Source organism: Diabrotica virgifera, chromosome 7, assembly GCF_917563875.1.
Source record: "Diabrotica virgifera virgifera chromosome 7, PGI_DIABVI_V3a".
Lineage (NCBI taxonomy): Eukaryota > Metazoa > Arthropoda > Insecta > Coleoptera > Chrysomelidae > Diabrotica > Diabrotica virgifera.
The window spans coordinates 148371341-148387861 of NC_065449.1; the positions used below are offsets into that span (position 1 = coordinate 148371341).

Sequence of the window (16521 nt, forward strand, 5' to 3'; positions counted from 1 at the left end):
CCGTACTTTAATTTTTATATAACATTCCCTATGTCCAAATTTATTAGTTTTCGAGATATTTTCATTTTTCAGAGCAAATTATTTTAGGTGTCTAAATAATTTATCTAAATTTTAAGTAAGCCATGACTGAATTGACAATTGACGATTACTTATTATCAATCCGGTAATCAATGTAACAATGTAGCAAATAAAGAAATAAAAATAATTTATTAGTAATACATTTTACAAAAAAACACAACTACAACATGCAACATTTTTGAAACAATTAAAAACTACTTTTTTATGTAAATGTAACAAATAAAGAAAGAAAATTAGTAATAAATTTTAGAAAAAACACACAAACACAAAATACAACATTTTGTGAAGACAATGGACGTCATAGTGATAGTCGTGACGTCAAATCAATGTTGGCTACTCTGAAATGGTTTCCAAACAAAGTAGAAATCTAGACGTTTCACGACCATGTTAATCTTTCGGATCGAATTAACGCCATCTCTTGATTGGAATGGGAACTAAATTGACAAATTTTAGTTACATGGGAATTTCAAATTATAAATTTTGCGGGATTTTTGATGAAATTTTGCAGGAAATTAAAACAACAGAAAGAAAATTCAATGTTTTTTTCAATATTTTACTGAAAACTTCAAATATTCCAATTTGTTTTTAAAATACTAAACACTACTGCCATGTGTCACGTGAAAGCACTGACAAGCACTGATGTGTAATATTGAGTTGAATGAAAATTTTTGAAAGAATCTTGTAGGATGATTGTTTAGATAAATATTACCTTATAATCTTTTACAAACTTCCAAAAATATATAGGCCCGAAATGTTGAAACACACTTGTCTATTGGAATAAACTGTTTCAGGATCTATTATATTGTTTTTTTAAATGTCGAGAAACACAACACGGGATGATCAATGTAAACTAAAAGTTCTACTCATAAAAAGGGAGAGGAGGTTAATACAATTGATTAAAATTGTGATTAGATCTAATTAAAAACGTAACACCACTATAATAGAATAATTAAGCCACAAACTGTAAAATAAAAAGTAAATAACAAATTAATTTAATTGTCAACTGTCAGTTGTTAAATATGGCAAGAGAATTGACTGACAGCGACATCTCTGGATTGGAATGGTAACTAATTTGCTGTCTTGACCTTGACAATTTACGTGAAACGTCTATGAGTATGTATGGTTTGTGGTAGAAATTCACACATGGTCACAAACTATTAATATATCTACGACATACGTTATTGGTATATACAATAACACAAACCAAAGACGTATGACGTAGATATATTAATATTATGTGACACATGACAGAAGCTCGAAACAAATGACCATCGATGAAAAGTCCTATTGACGTTTGCTTTGTTTGGTATTTTTATATCAATATTAGGAAACCTTTTTGACGTTTTGACGTCACACTATCACGGTCCATTAAACACTACTGTAAATGTAACTACCTATGTAAAAAAAAAGAACGAAAAATAATTTATCAGTAATACATTTTGCAAAAAAAACATGTCTGAAAAAATTAGAAGCTACTTCTAATAAAATATTTTTAATATTTAATTACATAAGGTGTTCAAAATTATGTACCTCCTGGCACATTTATGCACGCCTAAAAACGATCATTGAATGAGCTACTTACTCTACGAAGCATTTGTAAATTAACATATCGAATACACTTTGCATTCTATTTTTCATCTCATCCCTTGTTGTTGGAGGTATTTTATAAACTTCATTATTAACGTAACCCCAAAAACATCAGTCCAGTTTATTAAATTCTGGTGATTTGGGTGGCCAGAGACGTGCGGTGCATCTATTCAATATGATGCAAGTCTTCGAAATGCCGCCCCTAAAGTGGATAGGCGCAAAATTTCGGCTCCAATGCTTTTTAAATGCATTCATTTTTTTCGAATCCTGAGAAAACCAATTTGAAAAATTTAAACGCAGAATAAAAGATTACATTATTACCGGGGACCGAAAGTCCCTGAAAACTGGGGTGACAAAAGATTCCTGTTTGGTTTTTGTTTTTAGTGAGCGCCTTCGTGAAAAGACGCCGGTTGCTCCTCGTTGTTTATATTTTCGTCATAATGTCTCTCTCCGTCATATTCTTCTGTCTGGGTATTATTTACCTCTCTTCTATTGTCTCTTGGTCTGTCGGATCTGTTTCGGTTTTCTCGATATCCCTGTTCATTTTGTCTACCATTATTTCTGTTTTCTTGATTTGAGCGTGTGGTGTTTCTATTCTGGTATTCTCGATTTCTGTCTTCATTCCATTGCCTATTTCTTTGTTCATAATTTCCTCTTCCGTTGTCTCTATTTTCGTTTTCCCTTCTGGGATTAAAATCTCGTCTTGTATAGTCCATCCTATTTTGATTTCGATCTCTGTAATCCTATGTTTCTCGGGGCCTGTAATCTTCTCGCGACCTTCTTGATTTTCTTTCTCTTAGACGTGATTCTCTTATTTGTAGGAATTGGCATAAACTATCTATGTCTTTGTAGTTTTGCAATGTGATATGGTCTTCCAGCGTTTCTTCGAAATGTCTTGCAATCAGTTCGACTAATTGTTCTGATGAATAATTATATTGTAAATGTTTTGCATTATTGTAAATTTGTAATGCATATGTCCTTTCTGAGATACCCATCCTATCATTGTATTTCCCATTTTGCAATTCCTTGTTAATTTCCAATTGTTGGACTTTTCCCCAGAAATAATTCAAAAATTTTTGTTCAAATTGTTGCCAACTGTCAAATTCTTCTTCTTTGCAATCAAACCATAGACCTGCCTCATACTTAAGATAGTTTCTGATTGTTTCTTTAGCTGTTTCGAAATTTCCGATGTGCTGTACTTTCTTTTTCAGGCTATTTATGAACGGCACTGGGTGTAATCTTCGTACATCGCGGCCAAACCGTACTTTCACGTCATCTGTGCTATGTATAACAGTTGCTCTTCTTTCTCCGAAATTTTGTTGCGTTTTGATTTCCTCAATTTGTCTCTCCGTTTCTCGCTTGTCTTCTTGTAAAGCATTTTCCAACTTATTTTCCAAATTTTCTAGTTCCTTCATGTGATCCTTCATTCTCATTTCTTGTTCTTGCATGTGATCTTTAATTTTCATTTCTTGTTGTTCTATCTCGTTTTTCATTGTGGTCAAACATCCTTTTATTTCCTTTTCATACTTTTCTATGCGTTCCTCTATTTTCTTATTGTTCTCTTCTATTGCTTGTTTTGTTTCCTGTTGATTGTCATCCATTTTTTGTTGTGTTTCCTTCATGGCTTGTTTTGTTTCTTCTTGATTTTCTTGCATTCTATCCATTTTCCTTGATGTTTCTTCCTGATTTTTGTCCATTGTTCGTTTTGCTTCATCCATTGCTTGTTTTGTTTCTCTTTGATTGTCATCCATTTTTTGTGACTGGAGTTGCATCAGTTGTAATATCTTTTCTAATTCTGATAATTCTTTTTTCCTGTTTCCATGATTGTTGTGTCTAAAATATCTTCTTGGTCTAAATTTTCCTCTTGATCTGAATGTTCTTCTTGTTTTCAAGAAGTACTATCCCCGCCAAATATGAAATTTGAATAGTATGTTACCAAGACGAATTTTCCTCACCCAAATTTAATAAATTGTCAATAAATATATCAAATGTAAATATCGATAAATTAAATCAATTATGGCAAATTTGTACCTAAAGAGATCTAAAATTTTATGTCATCAAATGTAAATATCTCACTTTTTACCACGGGCATATAAATTTCCAACCACCGGCTTTTCCCTTTCTATTCCTTCAAATTTGCCACTAGAAATACTTTTCAATGCTTTCCACTTTGGGCGACATTTGTTGTGATCTTACTTTTGAAATCTAATATGTTCTCAGATGTAATTTATCTTAATTAATTAATCAATAATTATCTCATTAATCAAACAGATCAAATACCAATATAGTGTCAATCTCAGGGCTAAATTATAATATAAATTACTTACTTTCGTGGCTTCAAAGTATTTCTCAGTGGATTCCTAATCGGGATAGATAAAAGAGAGTAAAATAATACACACATACGGATTTCAATTAGAAATTATAAAAATCGTTTATTTTATCTAAATGGCAATAACTGCTTAATATTTCTTATATCTTATCTTTCTATCTTTATTTAATACAACCGTTACAAAAATGGGAATCTTATTTCTTTTTGTCTCCAAATTTATTTTATTTATTATGAACTATTATGATTTATCAGTAACAAATTGATTTAGGTTTGATGAAAATTCTTTTAATAGTGATTGTGTGCCTCAATTTTCAAGGTGGTATTTAATACACAAACCATACATTCATGTCATAACAAAATAGACTGACCTTTACTGATGATTTGACAATGTCTTCACACAAAACACGTTTCCTCTTGGCTTGGGTTGCGATCCAACGACTCGTCCCAGTCTTCCAGTAATGCCTCTGCTCCTTTGAAAACTACGCCTCGTACAGCACTCGTTCCTGCCTTCTCCTGATGCCGTGTTCTACCTTTTTCAAACACTTCAACAAAACCGGGATACTCTATCTAGACTCAAGGAGTTATATACTATCTCGACTCGGTCTATCACTCGTTCCACGATATCTTACTTTTTATTTTTTTAAAGACAAAACTAACCAACCCGGCGTTTCACTTGTTTGTACACTCTTCTCGAAAACTGGCCTTCGCCTCTCGATCGCCCAAAACATTCTGACTCTCATTCCTCATTCATTCTCCTCCTTCCAAATACCCCTTCCAGCATTCAAAAATCAAACAATCCAAAGCAACTTTCAATTATCCGTATTTACCAACACAAACTTTCCTTTTTCTAAATATCTTAATGGATTTCAAGAAAAAATAATATTCCCCATTTCAATTTTACTTTCCACATTAACCCTCTTTACAAATTTAATAACCTATTATTATACCTATAATGTTTATTTTAATATGTTACAGGGGTGACAAAAAAAAGAGAAAACTGACTTTAATTTTGGAAAATTCGTCAATCAGATTGGTGTAGTCGTCGTCTAAAGTAGCAGCTATTGAGAACTCTATTGAAATAAGTGCTAATTTTTTTAGTTTTGTTTGTCTTATAACTTATGGAGCTTCGTAAAAAGTTTTTAATAATTTTTAAATTTGAAAAACTTCTTTCCCCACTAGCTACCGAGACAGGGAGTGTTAATTAAGTTCATAGTGATACAACTACATTTAGGTATAAAGAAATTACGATATTTTGGCACAAATATATAGTTCATAACTTCCAAAGATTTCATGGAGTATGGTATCATTTGGGATATATCACGAAATTCTTCTAGAAGATCATTTGACTCTATATCCGATTCTTTTTATTTTTCTCTAGAAAGTATTGAATGAAGATTCATACATTTTTCTAGTGTTGTGTCATCTATTTCCCTCAATTTAAAACTATAATAAAATCTATCAAAAATTTAAATTTTTATGAGTTTCTAGAAGTGAAAATCGATCAATCAAAGCATTAAGACGATGTCTAAAATATAGATGAAAAAATTTATTTTAAATTTATCTTCCACTGTTTCCAGACTTTTCGTAATCAACTTAAATCAAGATATCAACTTATATCAAGATTTTCTGCAATTTCATTTGCGGTAATTTTCATTTGGTCATAGCCAGATTGTCTGCAACTTTTCATTTTTTCGCTTAGCTTAGACAAAACATTGCTGTAAAAACATAAATCCATAAATCCAATACCTCAATGTCGGAATAACAAAGAACTTATAGAAAAATATAAGCGTTGTATGTATATAATATTTACGCTTTCGGCTGACACTTGGCCCTGTGTTTCAATTTGTATTTTGTTTTTACTTATTATGCCGCCCCCTTGTGATGCCGCCTGATGCGACTGCCTCACTGCACCATAGCACGGCACGGTCTTGTGGGTGGCCACGCTACTGGTCCATTGAAAAATGAAAATATCTCTCAAAACTAATAAATTTAGACATAGGGAATGTTATCTAAAAATTAAATTACGGTAATGGTACTTTTCAATAGTGATATAAAATATAGGGTGTTCCATTTAAAATTACTGAGAAAATAATGTACTTGCGTTTTGACTCACCCTGTATTTGATATAAAGAAAATTAGCAATATCAATCATTTTTGAAAATTTTGACAATACGTAAAAAAATATGGTATTAATAAACCATTGCTGTTTTACTTATTTTTATTTATATATGGAGTTGAACTTGTTACGATTTTCATATAAAATTGGTTAAAACTTTGTAAATACCCTGTATAACATAACAAACCTTTATATTTTTGTGATGGAGAAGTTAACAGGATTTCGAACCTCACTAATCAATCACGCTCTATCAACATTCATGAAAGGCAACGGATTTTCTTACTCGAATTATTAAATAGTGATCTTGAATTTTATTTTAGATGCTTTTATTTTTACTGATAGTGAAAATTAGCACTAGTGTACATTTTCGACAGCTATTTGTTATTATTAAAAAACACTTCCTAAGTCACTGCCTTTCATAAAAGTGTCATATGGGACGCACACAAAAGATTATTAACATTAACTCAAATCGAATGAGCACAAAAAAGAATTCCTATTTTACATCAAACAATAGTATATTGACATACAGTGCCAAACCTTGGTTATTAACACTTGGTTATAACTATAACATAAAAAAGTAGTCAAAGGAAAGTATTGAAGAAGATAATATAGGGATAAAAAAACAATATGGCTTACCGGTGCTTGTTTCTTATGTTTCTGCTCTTCTTGTACATCATCATAAATATTATTATCATCGTTTTCATCTTCTGGCTCTACAGGAGAAGGTTGTTGAAATCTACGATTTGTAGGACGTTCTAAACTTGCTGACCTCCTCTTTATGTCAGGGCCATCAGGTGGAACAGGTGGTAATTTTCTATTACCTACTGGTGACTTTTTAGATTCTATACGCGGCAAGTTTCTTAGAGGGGGCAAAGCTGGAGCATCATCTTCACTATCAACGTTTCTTTGATGGTTGTTGGTGGTATTTAAACCTTTTGGTAATTTATTAATTGGAGAAGGAAGTACTCTTTGTTTTGGAGAAGATTGATCTGCGAAAGATGGGTACTTGGTGCCAATATCGTCAGGTGTCAGGTATCCATAATCGGCTGGTGGATCATCAGGAGGTTCGATTGGTTTGCTACTAGCTCTTCGTGGTAATGGAAAAGCAGGTCTCTCTTTTATTCTGGCAATTGACATAGGAGGTTCTGGTTTAGAAGTCTGTTGGTTTTCTAGTTGTTTTGGCAGAGGGGGTATAGGTGGTATAGGTGGTACGTCGGGGCTGCTTAGAGGAGGTTTATTAAACCGAGTATTGTTGCTTTCAACGGGAGGTATAATGGGTAATTTGACTGGAGGCTTAACTATATTGGGTTTACCTGGAGTTTTAAAACTACGGCGTGGCGAAAAAGGTTGAGGATCGGGTAGGCTTTTTACGAGTATCGAAGGATCTTGTTTTACTTGGCTTATGAATGTAGTGAGATTTTTAACTTGAACTCGAGGCAACTTCCAACTAATTGCTTGAAGTTCTTGAAATTCCTAAAATAAAATTGTTTAAACAAGTCGTCTGTTTTTATCAACGGCTTTATGTCTTACCAAGAATGATTTTCCATCTATACCTCTGTCTTTTAATATATCTGCTATGATGTCATTGCCGCTCTAAAATAAATTATGTATATTAAAAATTGTAATTATGTAATACACTAAGCGGCAAAATTAACGGAACACCTTAAAAATGGGATATGTTAGATATCTCGAATTTCCTAATAGACCTGGATCCCGCGTACCAAAAAAAAGTTGATTAATAGCAAGCTGAAAATTTGTTAATAGCTTAACGGTGTCTAGTCGGACAAACTTTGATGTATGAAAACACTGGAACAGGGGAAGTTTTAATTGTGGAACAGGTTAAAAATTTGAAACGTCAGACTACGAAAACGTTCCATGTATTTTGTCGGACAGAATTTCCAATTGATTTGTTACCAGTTCATTAAACTCTCATGCAAAAATCAGACTGGTGTTTATCACCAACTAGGCATTTTAATGAGTGGAACACGAAGAACATGTCAAATGACAGGAATCATGTTGGTTAGTAATAGCGGTCTGATTTTTGCATGAGAGTTTAATGAAAGGGTAACAAATCAATTGGATGTTCTGTCCGACAAAATACATGGGACGTTTTCGTAATCTGACGTTCCAAATTTTTAAACTGTTCCACAATTAAAACTTGCCCTGTTTCAGTGTTCCCGTACATCAAAGTTTGTCCGACTAGACACCGTTAAGCAATTAACAAATTTTCAGCTTGCTGTTAATCAACTTTTTTGGTACGTATTAGTGATTAAATAAAGAGTAATCGTCCAGGACATCGGTATGGCATATATTCTTAGAATAATATCTTTTGTTTTCATCACTATTTCCTCGAATGTCATTATGTTAATTTAATCCCCCCATTTTAAACCCACTCTACAGTTGCGTCATTGTTCATCTTAAAATTTTTCTGTATGCAAAAACGATTTTTAAATATTTAGTACGGCGTTTATTCTTACAACGGTGGCTTATATTTTCATCCCCATTAGTTCGAATTTCATTATCTTAATTTAGTCCCCCCCTTTTTCAACACTATCTACAGTTGCGTCATTATGTATCCGAAACAAGGTCTAATCATGTATTGCAATAACGACGCAACCACTTTATAATGGCACAGCACATACATAGTTACAGTTTTGTCGTTTTTGTATCATATGTACATAGTATTTTAGAAGTTAATTACGCAATAAACAAGAATTGTCAACATTTACAGTTGTCATTCTTCTTCTGGACCGGACTGAACATCTGTCTGCTATACTCTTAATTATATTATATTATTATTGTAATTTTTCCTAGGTGGCACAGCAGTCGGTTCCCCTCTACTTATTCTTAGTTGTGCTACATATTTTGCCACATGCAGTCGTATTAAAAATTGTAAAAAGTATTTTGAGTTTTATCAATAATATTATTGAGAGTCTTGTGGGTAAAATTTATATTTTTGTAATAAACATTTTGACTTTTTTTAACCGTGCATTATGAGTTCATGAGTGGTTGTTTTATTTGTAAGAAACCTCTGGGGAAAATTATTAGTCAGTGAGAAAGTCGAGCCATCTTTACTCAGTGTTGTTGGCAAACGTGTTTTCGTCTCTTTATATGGCGGAAATAAATACGATATTCTGGAGACCCTGAATACAAACGATTCGCTAAAACAGTGACAAAAATACATTTAATCTTTTCTCACTTATGTCTGTGGTGATACACTCTGGGTGTATCACCAGATTCAGTCATGACTCGATAAACATTGTGATCCAGAAGATTGGGACTGGAAAAAGCATGGAAAATTTTTCAATCCAAACTTTCAAGCCTCCAGTACCCCCAAGCTTATTAAATTCATATTTTGCAGATGCAATGGAAACTGGAAGTGCGTGCGCTTGCCGATAGGCAGGCCTCAAATGTTAAGGAGTATGCCTCGATTGTGGTGGTGAAAGCTGCAGCAACATCGTGGACATATCAACATTAATTAAAGAAAATTAATTGGGAGATGAATTACCGGCAAAGACGCCAACGCTAACTCCCATTATACTACAAAAATTCACCTCAGATACTGATTCAAATCTTGTCTCGCAGCCTGGACCATCGAAAAAATTAAAAAATAATAACTATAATAGAACTTTTTCAATATTTTGTCTAGAAATTGTCCGTGGATTAAGACTACGGGGATACCACACAAAAAACGCGCCTCTAGATTCTACCTCATAGGTGGCGGGGAAAAGGGTAAAAAAAAGAAAAAAATATATAGATAGAAAAGTAAGCCTAACGTTTAGTTTAGTTTAGCCTAACGTAAGCTTTTATTGCATTCCTATGCGCATTCGAGATTCTGATCAAGTTTGGAGCGCTCTAAAACCTAGATAAATAAATAAAATTAAACAACTTTGCCGTGGAAATTGTTCGTTGAAAAATCATCTTCTATAAAATTACTGTGATGTCATTTTATTGTAAAATGAACTAAAAAAGAGTTATAACCTCGAAAAATAAACTTAGTTTAGTAGAAAGTTACAAGATTTTCACTTATTTTTGTTTATAACTTTTTTTACGATAAAAATTAATAAAAATAAAATAGTAGAAAATTTAATTTGCTACGTTTTATGTTGAATTACATTTTCTGTAGGGTCGCTAGTTTACGAGATACAGCGTGAAAATTCTTTGCACCCCCTTTTCCAAGATGGCTACCGGGGGACAAGGGTGATGACCCCACAAACTTGAACTTAAGCTTCTACTGACCCCCTACACATTAAAAAAAAATAAAATTGCGTCCTCTAGCAAATGCAAGCTAAGGCCTAAGAAATGTATCATTTTAATGGACTAGTAAGTTCATCCATTTCCGGACTAGTAAAAGCCTCCAAATACGCAAGTTCAACTTTAAAATGGAGGGTATAGTGTAGGAAACAGAGGTTGAATCTCGCAAAATGGACACAAGTCCGGTTTTACTTTTTTTCTGGTATATCAAAGGGTGCTTATTATGAGACTTTTCTTAAAAAAATCCCAGAACCCCTCTTTTCATCCCTTTGAAGGGGATAATTTGTGGTCTTTGCGAAACGTAGTCCTTCCTGTACGTTTTGCAAAAAAATTCCTGAATAGAAATATGAAGAAGACTATATTTTCTACTATTTATTTCCCGGCAGCATATGTCTATCACCCACCGTTTAGCGGGGTGGCGCTCCAAAATTGACAAATTGACATGGGTGAGGCGGGTCTACACAATAGTTATAAAATAAAAAAAATGTACAAAAAATAAAAAAAATTAAAAAAAGCAAAATAAGAAATAATAAAAAAATTTAAATAAAAAAAATAATCCGCGTCAGAGAAATATGGCTCTAATTCTTTTAGGGCTCATTCTCTCCGCCACACTACAGAACAGTCACCCAAGCCCTGCCGTTTTCAGGCAGGGGTTGGCTCACCTTCCTCCATGTAGGAATCAGACTCTTCTCTATTTAATCCTACCGTCTTAAGACTGGAAAATAGACCCTTAAATGACCCAATGCTTCTGTTTACTCTCTTTCAGACAGCTCGGGATATCCCCATGCATCGCTTTCTAAGGAGCACGTCCTGGGATATTCCGGGTCGGAAGACGGGGTGGTTTTAGTTGGTAGGCGGCTGGTCATGGGGGGCATGCGAGACGCATGGGCCATACTGTGGTTGGTGTGCCCTAGCGTGTTCTTCTTTCCTGTCTGAGTCCAACAGTACTAGGGACTCCTTCCCTAGTCTGCTAAGAGCGTTCCACCTCAGTCCAAAAAAAAGTATCACTCGAGATACTGTTATTGAAATAAGTACTTAAACAATCTCAGGACAGAAGTTTGAGAATAGAGAGACTTGGTGGAGGCCAGACGAAATAAAAGAAAAAATAAAAGAGAATAGAAAATTATATAAAAAGGTGCAAGAAAATAGATCAGACAGAACTTCAAAACTATACGGCTGCAAAAAGGAAGTAGCAAACGCTAAAGCAGAAGAGTATACAAATCTATACGATCAACGTGATACCAGGGAAGGCGAAGGCAAAGAAAGCAAGAGATTTTAATCAGATTAGATGTATCCGAGATAAAAATAATACAATATTAATTCACGAAAAAGATGTCAAAAAGGGATGAAAAATTACTTCGACAGCTTATTAAATGAAATATTTGACAGAAATCCAGTTCAGTTAGCGGAGACAGTAACAGAAATGGTCACCAAAATAACAAACCGGAACGTGGTTCAAGCACTTCAAAAAAAAAACGAAAAACAGTTGTACCAGATGATTCCTGGGGAAGTATGGACAACATTGGGAAAGACAGAAACAAGTTGGCTAACAGTTTTACTTAATAGAATATTATGGAAGTTGGGCAAATGCCACACGAATGAAGAAGCAGTATATTAGTACCTGTTTACGAAAACAATGGAGATATACAACATTGCACAAACTACAGAGCCATACAACTACTTAGTCACACCATGAAAATATGGGAGAAAATAATTGATAGACTGATGCGTGAAGAAACCGAACTACCCGATAATCAGTTTGGCTTTTAGTCCAGGGCGCATCTGTTTTGAGATGGACGTTGAGAGGTGACTCAATTTTTTTTGCTGAAAATGCTTGAAAATAACTCAAATAATAATATTTAAGTTATCCTCCCACTCAAAATGGTCCGGAACATTATTGAAATAATCAAAATGTGAAAAAATAAAGGAAAAATTCGATTTTTTTATTGGTTTTTTGATTATAACTTTAAAACTATTCATTTCTGAGAAAAGTTGTACTGACATAAAAGTTGTGTAATTAAATTTCCTACAATATAGAATTGGTTAAAAATTTAAAAAATAGTCACCCTTGTTGCAAAATAGCAATAATTGCTAAAAAAACCATACAAAAACAAGTATTTGCATTTTACGTTTTTCAACCATTTATGATACACTTAGGACCTTCGTATTTTACCCAGAAAAACTTTATAATATAGTTAAACAACACTGTAAATTTCATTAAGATCGCTTTAATACATTTTGCAAAATAAATTTTGCAATCCAGCTTTCGCAAAAAAAATTCATTTTTTTTTAAATGTTGCAGGACTGAAAATAAAGCAGATAGCAAATTGAATTTTTTTTTGCATATAGAATTGTACTGTACCTTTCATTTGCAATTTGCAAAATTAAAATCGATTAATTACCACGGCGTCAGAAATTTTTTTAAATAAACGTTAGATTCACACAAGTTGATTTCTACCAAAATTTCTTTCAATCTTATTATTTTCTTACTCTATATTTTGTTGTATTTTAATATTTTAATTCCACAAAAATCAAACTAATTTTATTATTGTTTGTGAAATATTGTTTAAACAATTGCATATGTTTAAAAATAATAAACTTTTATTCTCTAAGTTAAAATATATGAACAAAGAAAGTTTTTGATAAAAAAAGTGTTATTTCAAAGGATAGAGTATGTGTTTTTATTTTGCAATAAACAAATTTGTTTATTTATATCGAAATGTAATAAAAAATTAAAATGTATCAATCATTATCAAAGGTCATTGGAATGCCCAATCAGAGCAAACTATCCGCTGTCCTGCGCGTAGCACCAATAATTAATGTTTATTTAAAAACATTCCTGACGCCGCGCCGTGGTAGTTAATCGATTTTAATTTTGCAAATGAAAGGTATTTACAGTACACTTCTATATGCAAAAAAAATTCAACTTGCTATCTGCTTTATTTTCAGCCTTGTAACATTTTGAAAAAATGAATTTTTTTGCGAAAGCTGAATTGCAAAATTTATTTTGCAAAATCTATTAAACCGATCTTAATGAAATTTACATTATTGTTTTATTGCATCATAAAGTTTTTCTGCGTGAAATATGAAGGTCCTAAGTGTAGCGTTGTGTAGTGTAGGTTGAAAAACGTAAAATACGAATACTTGTTTTTGTATGGTTTTTTCGCAATTATTGCTATTTTGCAACAAGGGTGACTATTTTTTTTAAATTTTAACCAATTCTATATTGTAGAAAATTTAATTACGCAACTTTTATGTCAGTACAACTTTTCTCGAAAATGAATACTTGTAAAGTTATAATCAAAAAACGAAGAAAAATATCGAATTTTTCCTTCATTTTTTGACATTTTGATTATTTAAACAATGTACCTACCGGACCTTTTTGAGAGGGAGGATAACTCAAATATTATTATTTGAGTTATTTTCAAGCAATTTCTGCAAAAAAATTTGAGTCACCTCTCAACGTCCAAATGTACTAATATTTTTACAGATGCGCCCTGGTCTATTTATTCAGGGCAGATCAACAACAGATGCAATTTTCATTCTAAGACAGTTGATGGAAAAATATAGGAATAAAAACAAACGCTCATGTGGTATTCATTGATCATTTAATCATGTAAAGCATATGATAGACTTCCTCGACATATAATGTAGTGGGCAATAATCAATGATGGGTGAATAATAATCAATAACAAAGGAGTTCCCGGTCCCGGTGAATATGTACAGATTGTGAGAGATATGCATGAGAGATATGCATGAGAAATATGCATGAGAGATTAACAACTAGTATTAGGACAGGTGTGGGAGAGACTAATAAATCTCATGTGAAAGTAGGATTCCACCAAGGCTCGGTGCTTAGTCCTTATTATTTGTTCTCCTTAGTTTTCTAGTTTTCTGTTTCCTAGCGGCATCCTAGAAGGAGTAGGAGAGGAAGATCAAAGAAGACCTGGGGAGACGCTTAGGCAATAACTTGTCGGTAAAGGGGATTGATATTGGTATGACTTAAGATAGAAACTTATGGAGAAATGCAATTCGAGATGTCGAACCCGCATAGGGATAAATCCAAGGATGATTACAGAAATGAGAACGTTTATATAAATGAGTGAAGTAAGTAGATTGCCAAAAATGACAAAAATTAACAATGAATTGGTTAAGTGAAGTTTAGGTGTGGCACCCATTGAGCCAAAATTAGAGCGCTTAGTTTAAGACCGTTACAACTTCTTCAGCGTAGAAATGATAAATCAACCAATAGGTAATTTTTTATGGAAATTTTTAAATATAAGTTTTAAATCGCGCATTTTTTTTCTGGAAAAAGTAGGGCTAGAAGAAATAGGACAGATCGAATAATATCTGATGGGAGACGCTAAAACAATACTTATTTATTAAAGAGATTGCATAATATGGGTATGACTGCGGAGAAGATTTAATTATTCAGGTAAACCGATCCTGAATGATAACGGAAGGAAAATCAAAATAAAAAAAGAACAATACTCACGTCTTTAATTGCTTTCAGCAAATTATCTTCACTTAACAGTCGAATTCTATTTAGATCCATTATTTTTCTTACGACGATTTTACCACTACTGAATATATGATATAGGTAGGTACCTTTTGCTTTACTATTCTTTCAATAACAATAAAACTACTTTTTGATAAGTATTATGCATTTAAAAATTACCGTTTATACAAAAAGATGTACCACGAAGTTTAAAATATTTGAGTATGTTATCTGTTAGAGGAAACCACAAGCTGGAATTCCACTGAAAGATATGATAAAAGCATTACGTCTAAAGTGATTTATACAGTAGTTATTAATTTTATTTTCACTAATTATATTTATGAAAATAACGTAAATCAATTATTATGCCAGACTCTAACTGATAAACGTGTTCGTATAATTTTGAAAAAAAAAACAAATTGTGGTTATAAACAATAATATAAATATTTTGGGTCAATATATCATTAATAAATTGATATTTTGTTCCTCATGAACGTCGAAAAATAAAATTTGTCTGAAAGTCGCATCTTAGAGGCTATGGAAATATTTATCTATAGATCAAGAGGCTAGATTTATCTATAGATATTTGGGGAAAGTCTTAAATGTAAGACAGAGGACTGTATAAGTGATACAGTTGAAGATATTGATAACTACTGTAGGCGGTGTAGAACTACACTGAGGTAACAACTGAAGTGATTGGAAGGCAAAAGCGTGAAAAAATAGAGTCGGACTGGTACGACGAGGAATGCGCAAAGAAAAAATCAATCATGTTGCAATAGTCTGGGCTGATTATCCTGGCTATATGGCTATTATGAGAATAGGCCATTTTTGGGAAAGTTATTTACCAGCAATTTTATTGCTGGAATCGAATCTTATGATTGTATATATTAATAATATAGGTATGCAAAGTCCGCAGATAGTGTGCTACTTTTTTTATAAACAAAATGGCGACCGAAAATCGTGTTTTTTTCAATTTTTGCTCTATAACTCCAAAGATTTTAACTTTACACCCAAAGCACCCAAATAAAAATTCACCACAATTAAATTCTGCATAGAGACGTGTTTTTCCCGATTCACTTCGATGAAAACTTTCCCCGGAAAAAGCGGGTTTTTCCAACAAAATCTTTAATTTTCAACTAAAATTTTAGATAAGAAATAACTTGGTAATATAAAAGCTCTTTTCGTATAGATTATAATTCCAGAAGCCGATGTAAATTGAATGAACAGTTTAGCAACAATTGAATTGTTAATTAAAAATTTACGGTCGCTATAATAACGACAATAATTATGATGCATAAGAATAACTATGATTTTTTCATAAAAATACACTATACCTATCTAATGTACTTTACAGAATTGAAATTGGACTATTTAAGCGGCCTCAGGAATATTTTAAAATTATAAACAATTTTTAGGCTTATAAACAAATAGAATATCTCGGGAAATATTAAACTAAATTAAATTGTGAAAACGGTACTTGAAAAACAGCGGCAGGACGCTTCTTTTAAAAGAAGAAACGTTTAATTATGACGAGTGGTTCCTGAGATACAACCGGTCAAAGTTGACCGACATTTACGGCAAATATATAAATAATAGAATCATAATTTTCGAACCATCACCTTTTTATTTCGGTCCTCTTCCTCCACACCAATTTTCATA

General features: G+C 32.6%; 1 protein-coding gene across 1 annotated transcript in view; it reads right to left on the bottom strand.

The window, feature by feature from the left end:
- Positions 1–15117, bottom strand: part of LOC114334001 (titin-like) — a 93206-nt gene extending 78089 nt beyond the window's left edge. The window contains exons 1-3 of the mRNA XM_050656407.1: positions 14860–15117; positions 7641–7703; positions 6747–7583 (exon numbers count right to left, since the gene is read on the bottom strand). Coding sequence (XP_050512364.1) covers positions 6747–7583; positions 7641–7703; positions 14860–14919 — 960 coding nt within the window. The 5' untranslated portion in view covers positions 14920–15117. The remainder of the gene's footprint in view (positions 1–6746; positions 7584–7640; positions 7704–14859) is intronic.
- Between the last annotated feature and the right edge of the window lie 1404 nt (positions 15118–16521).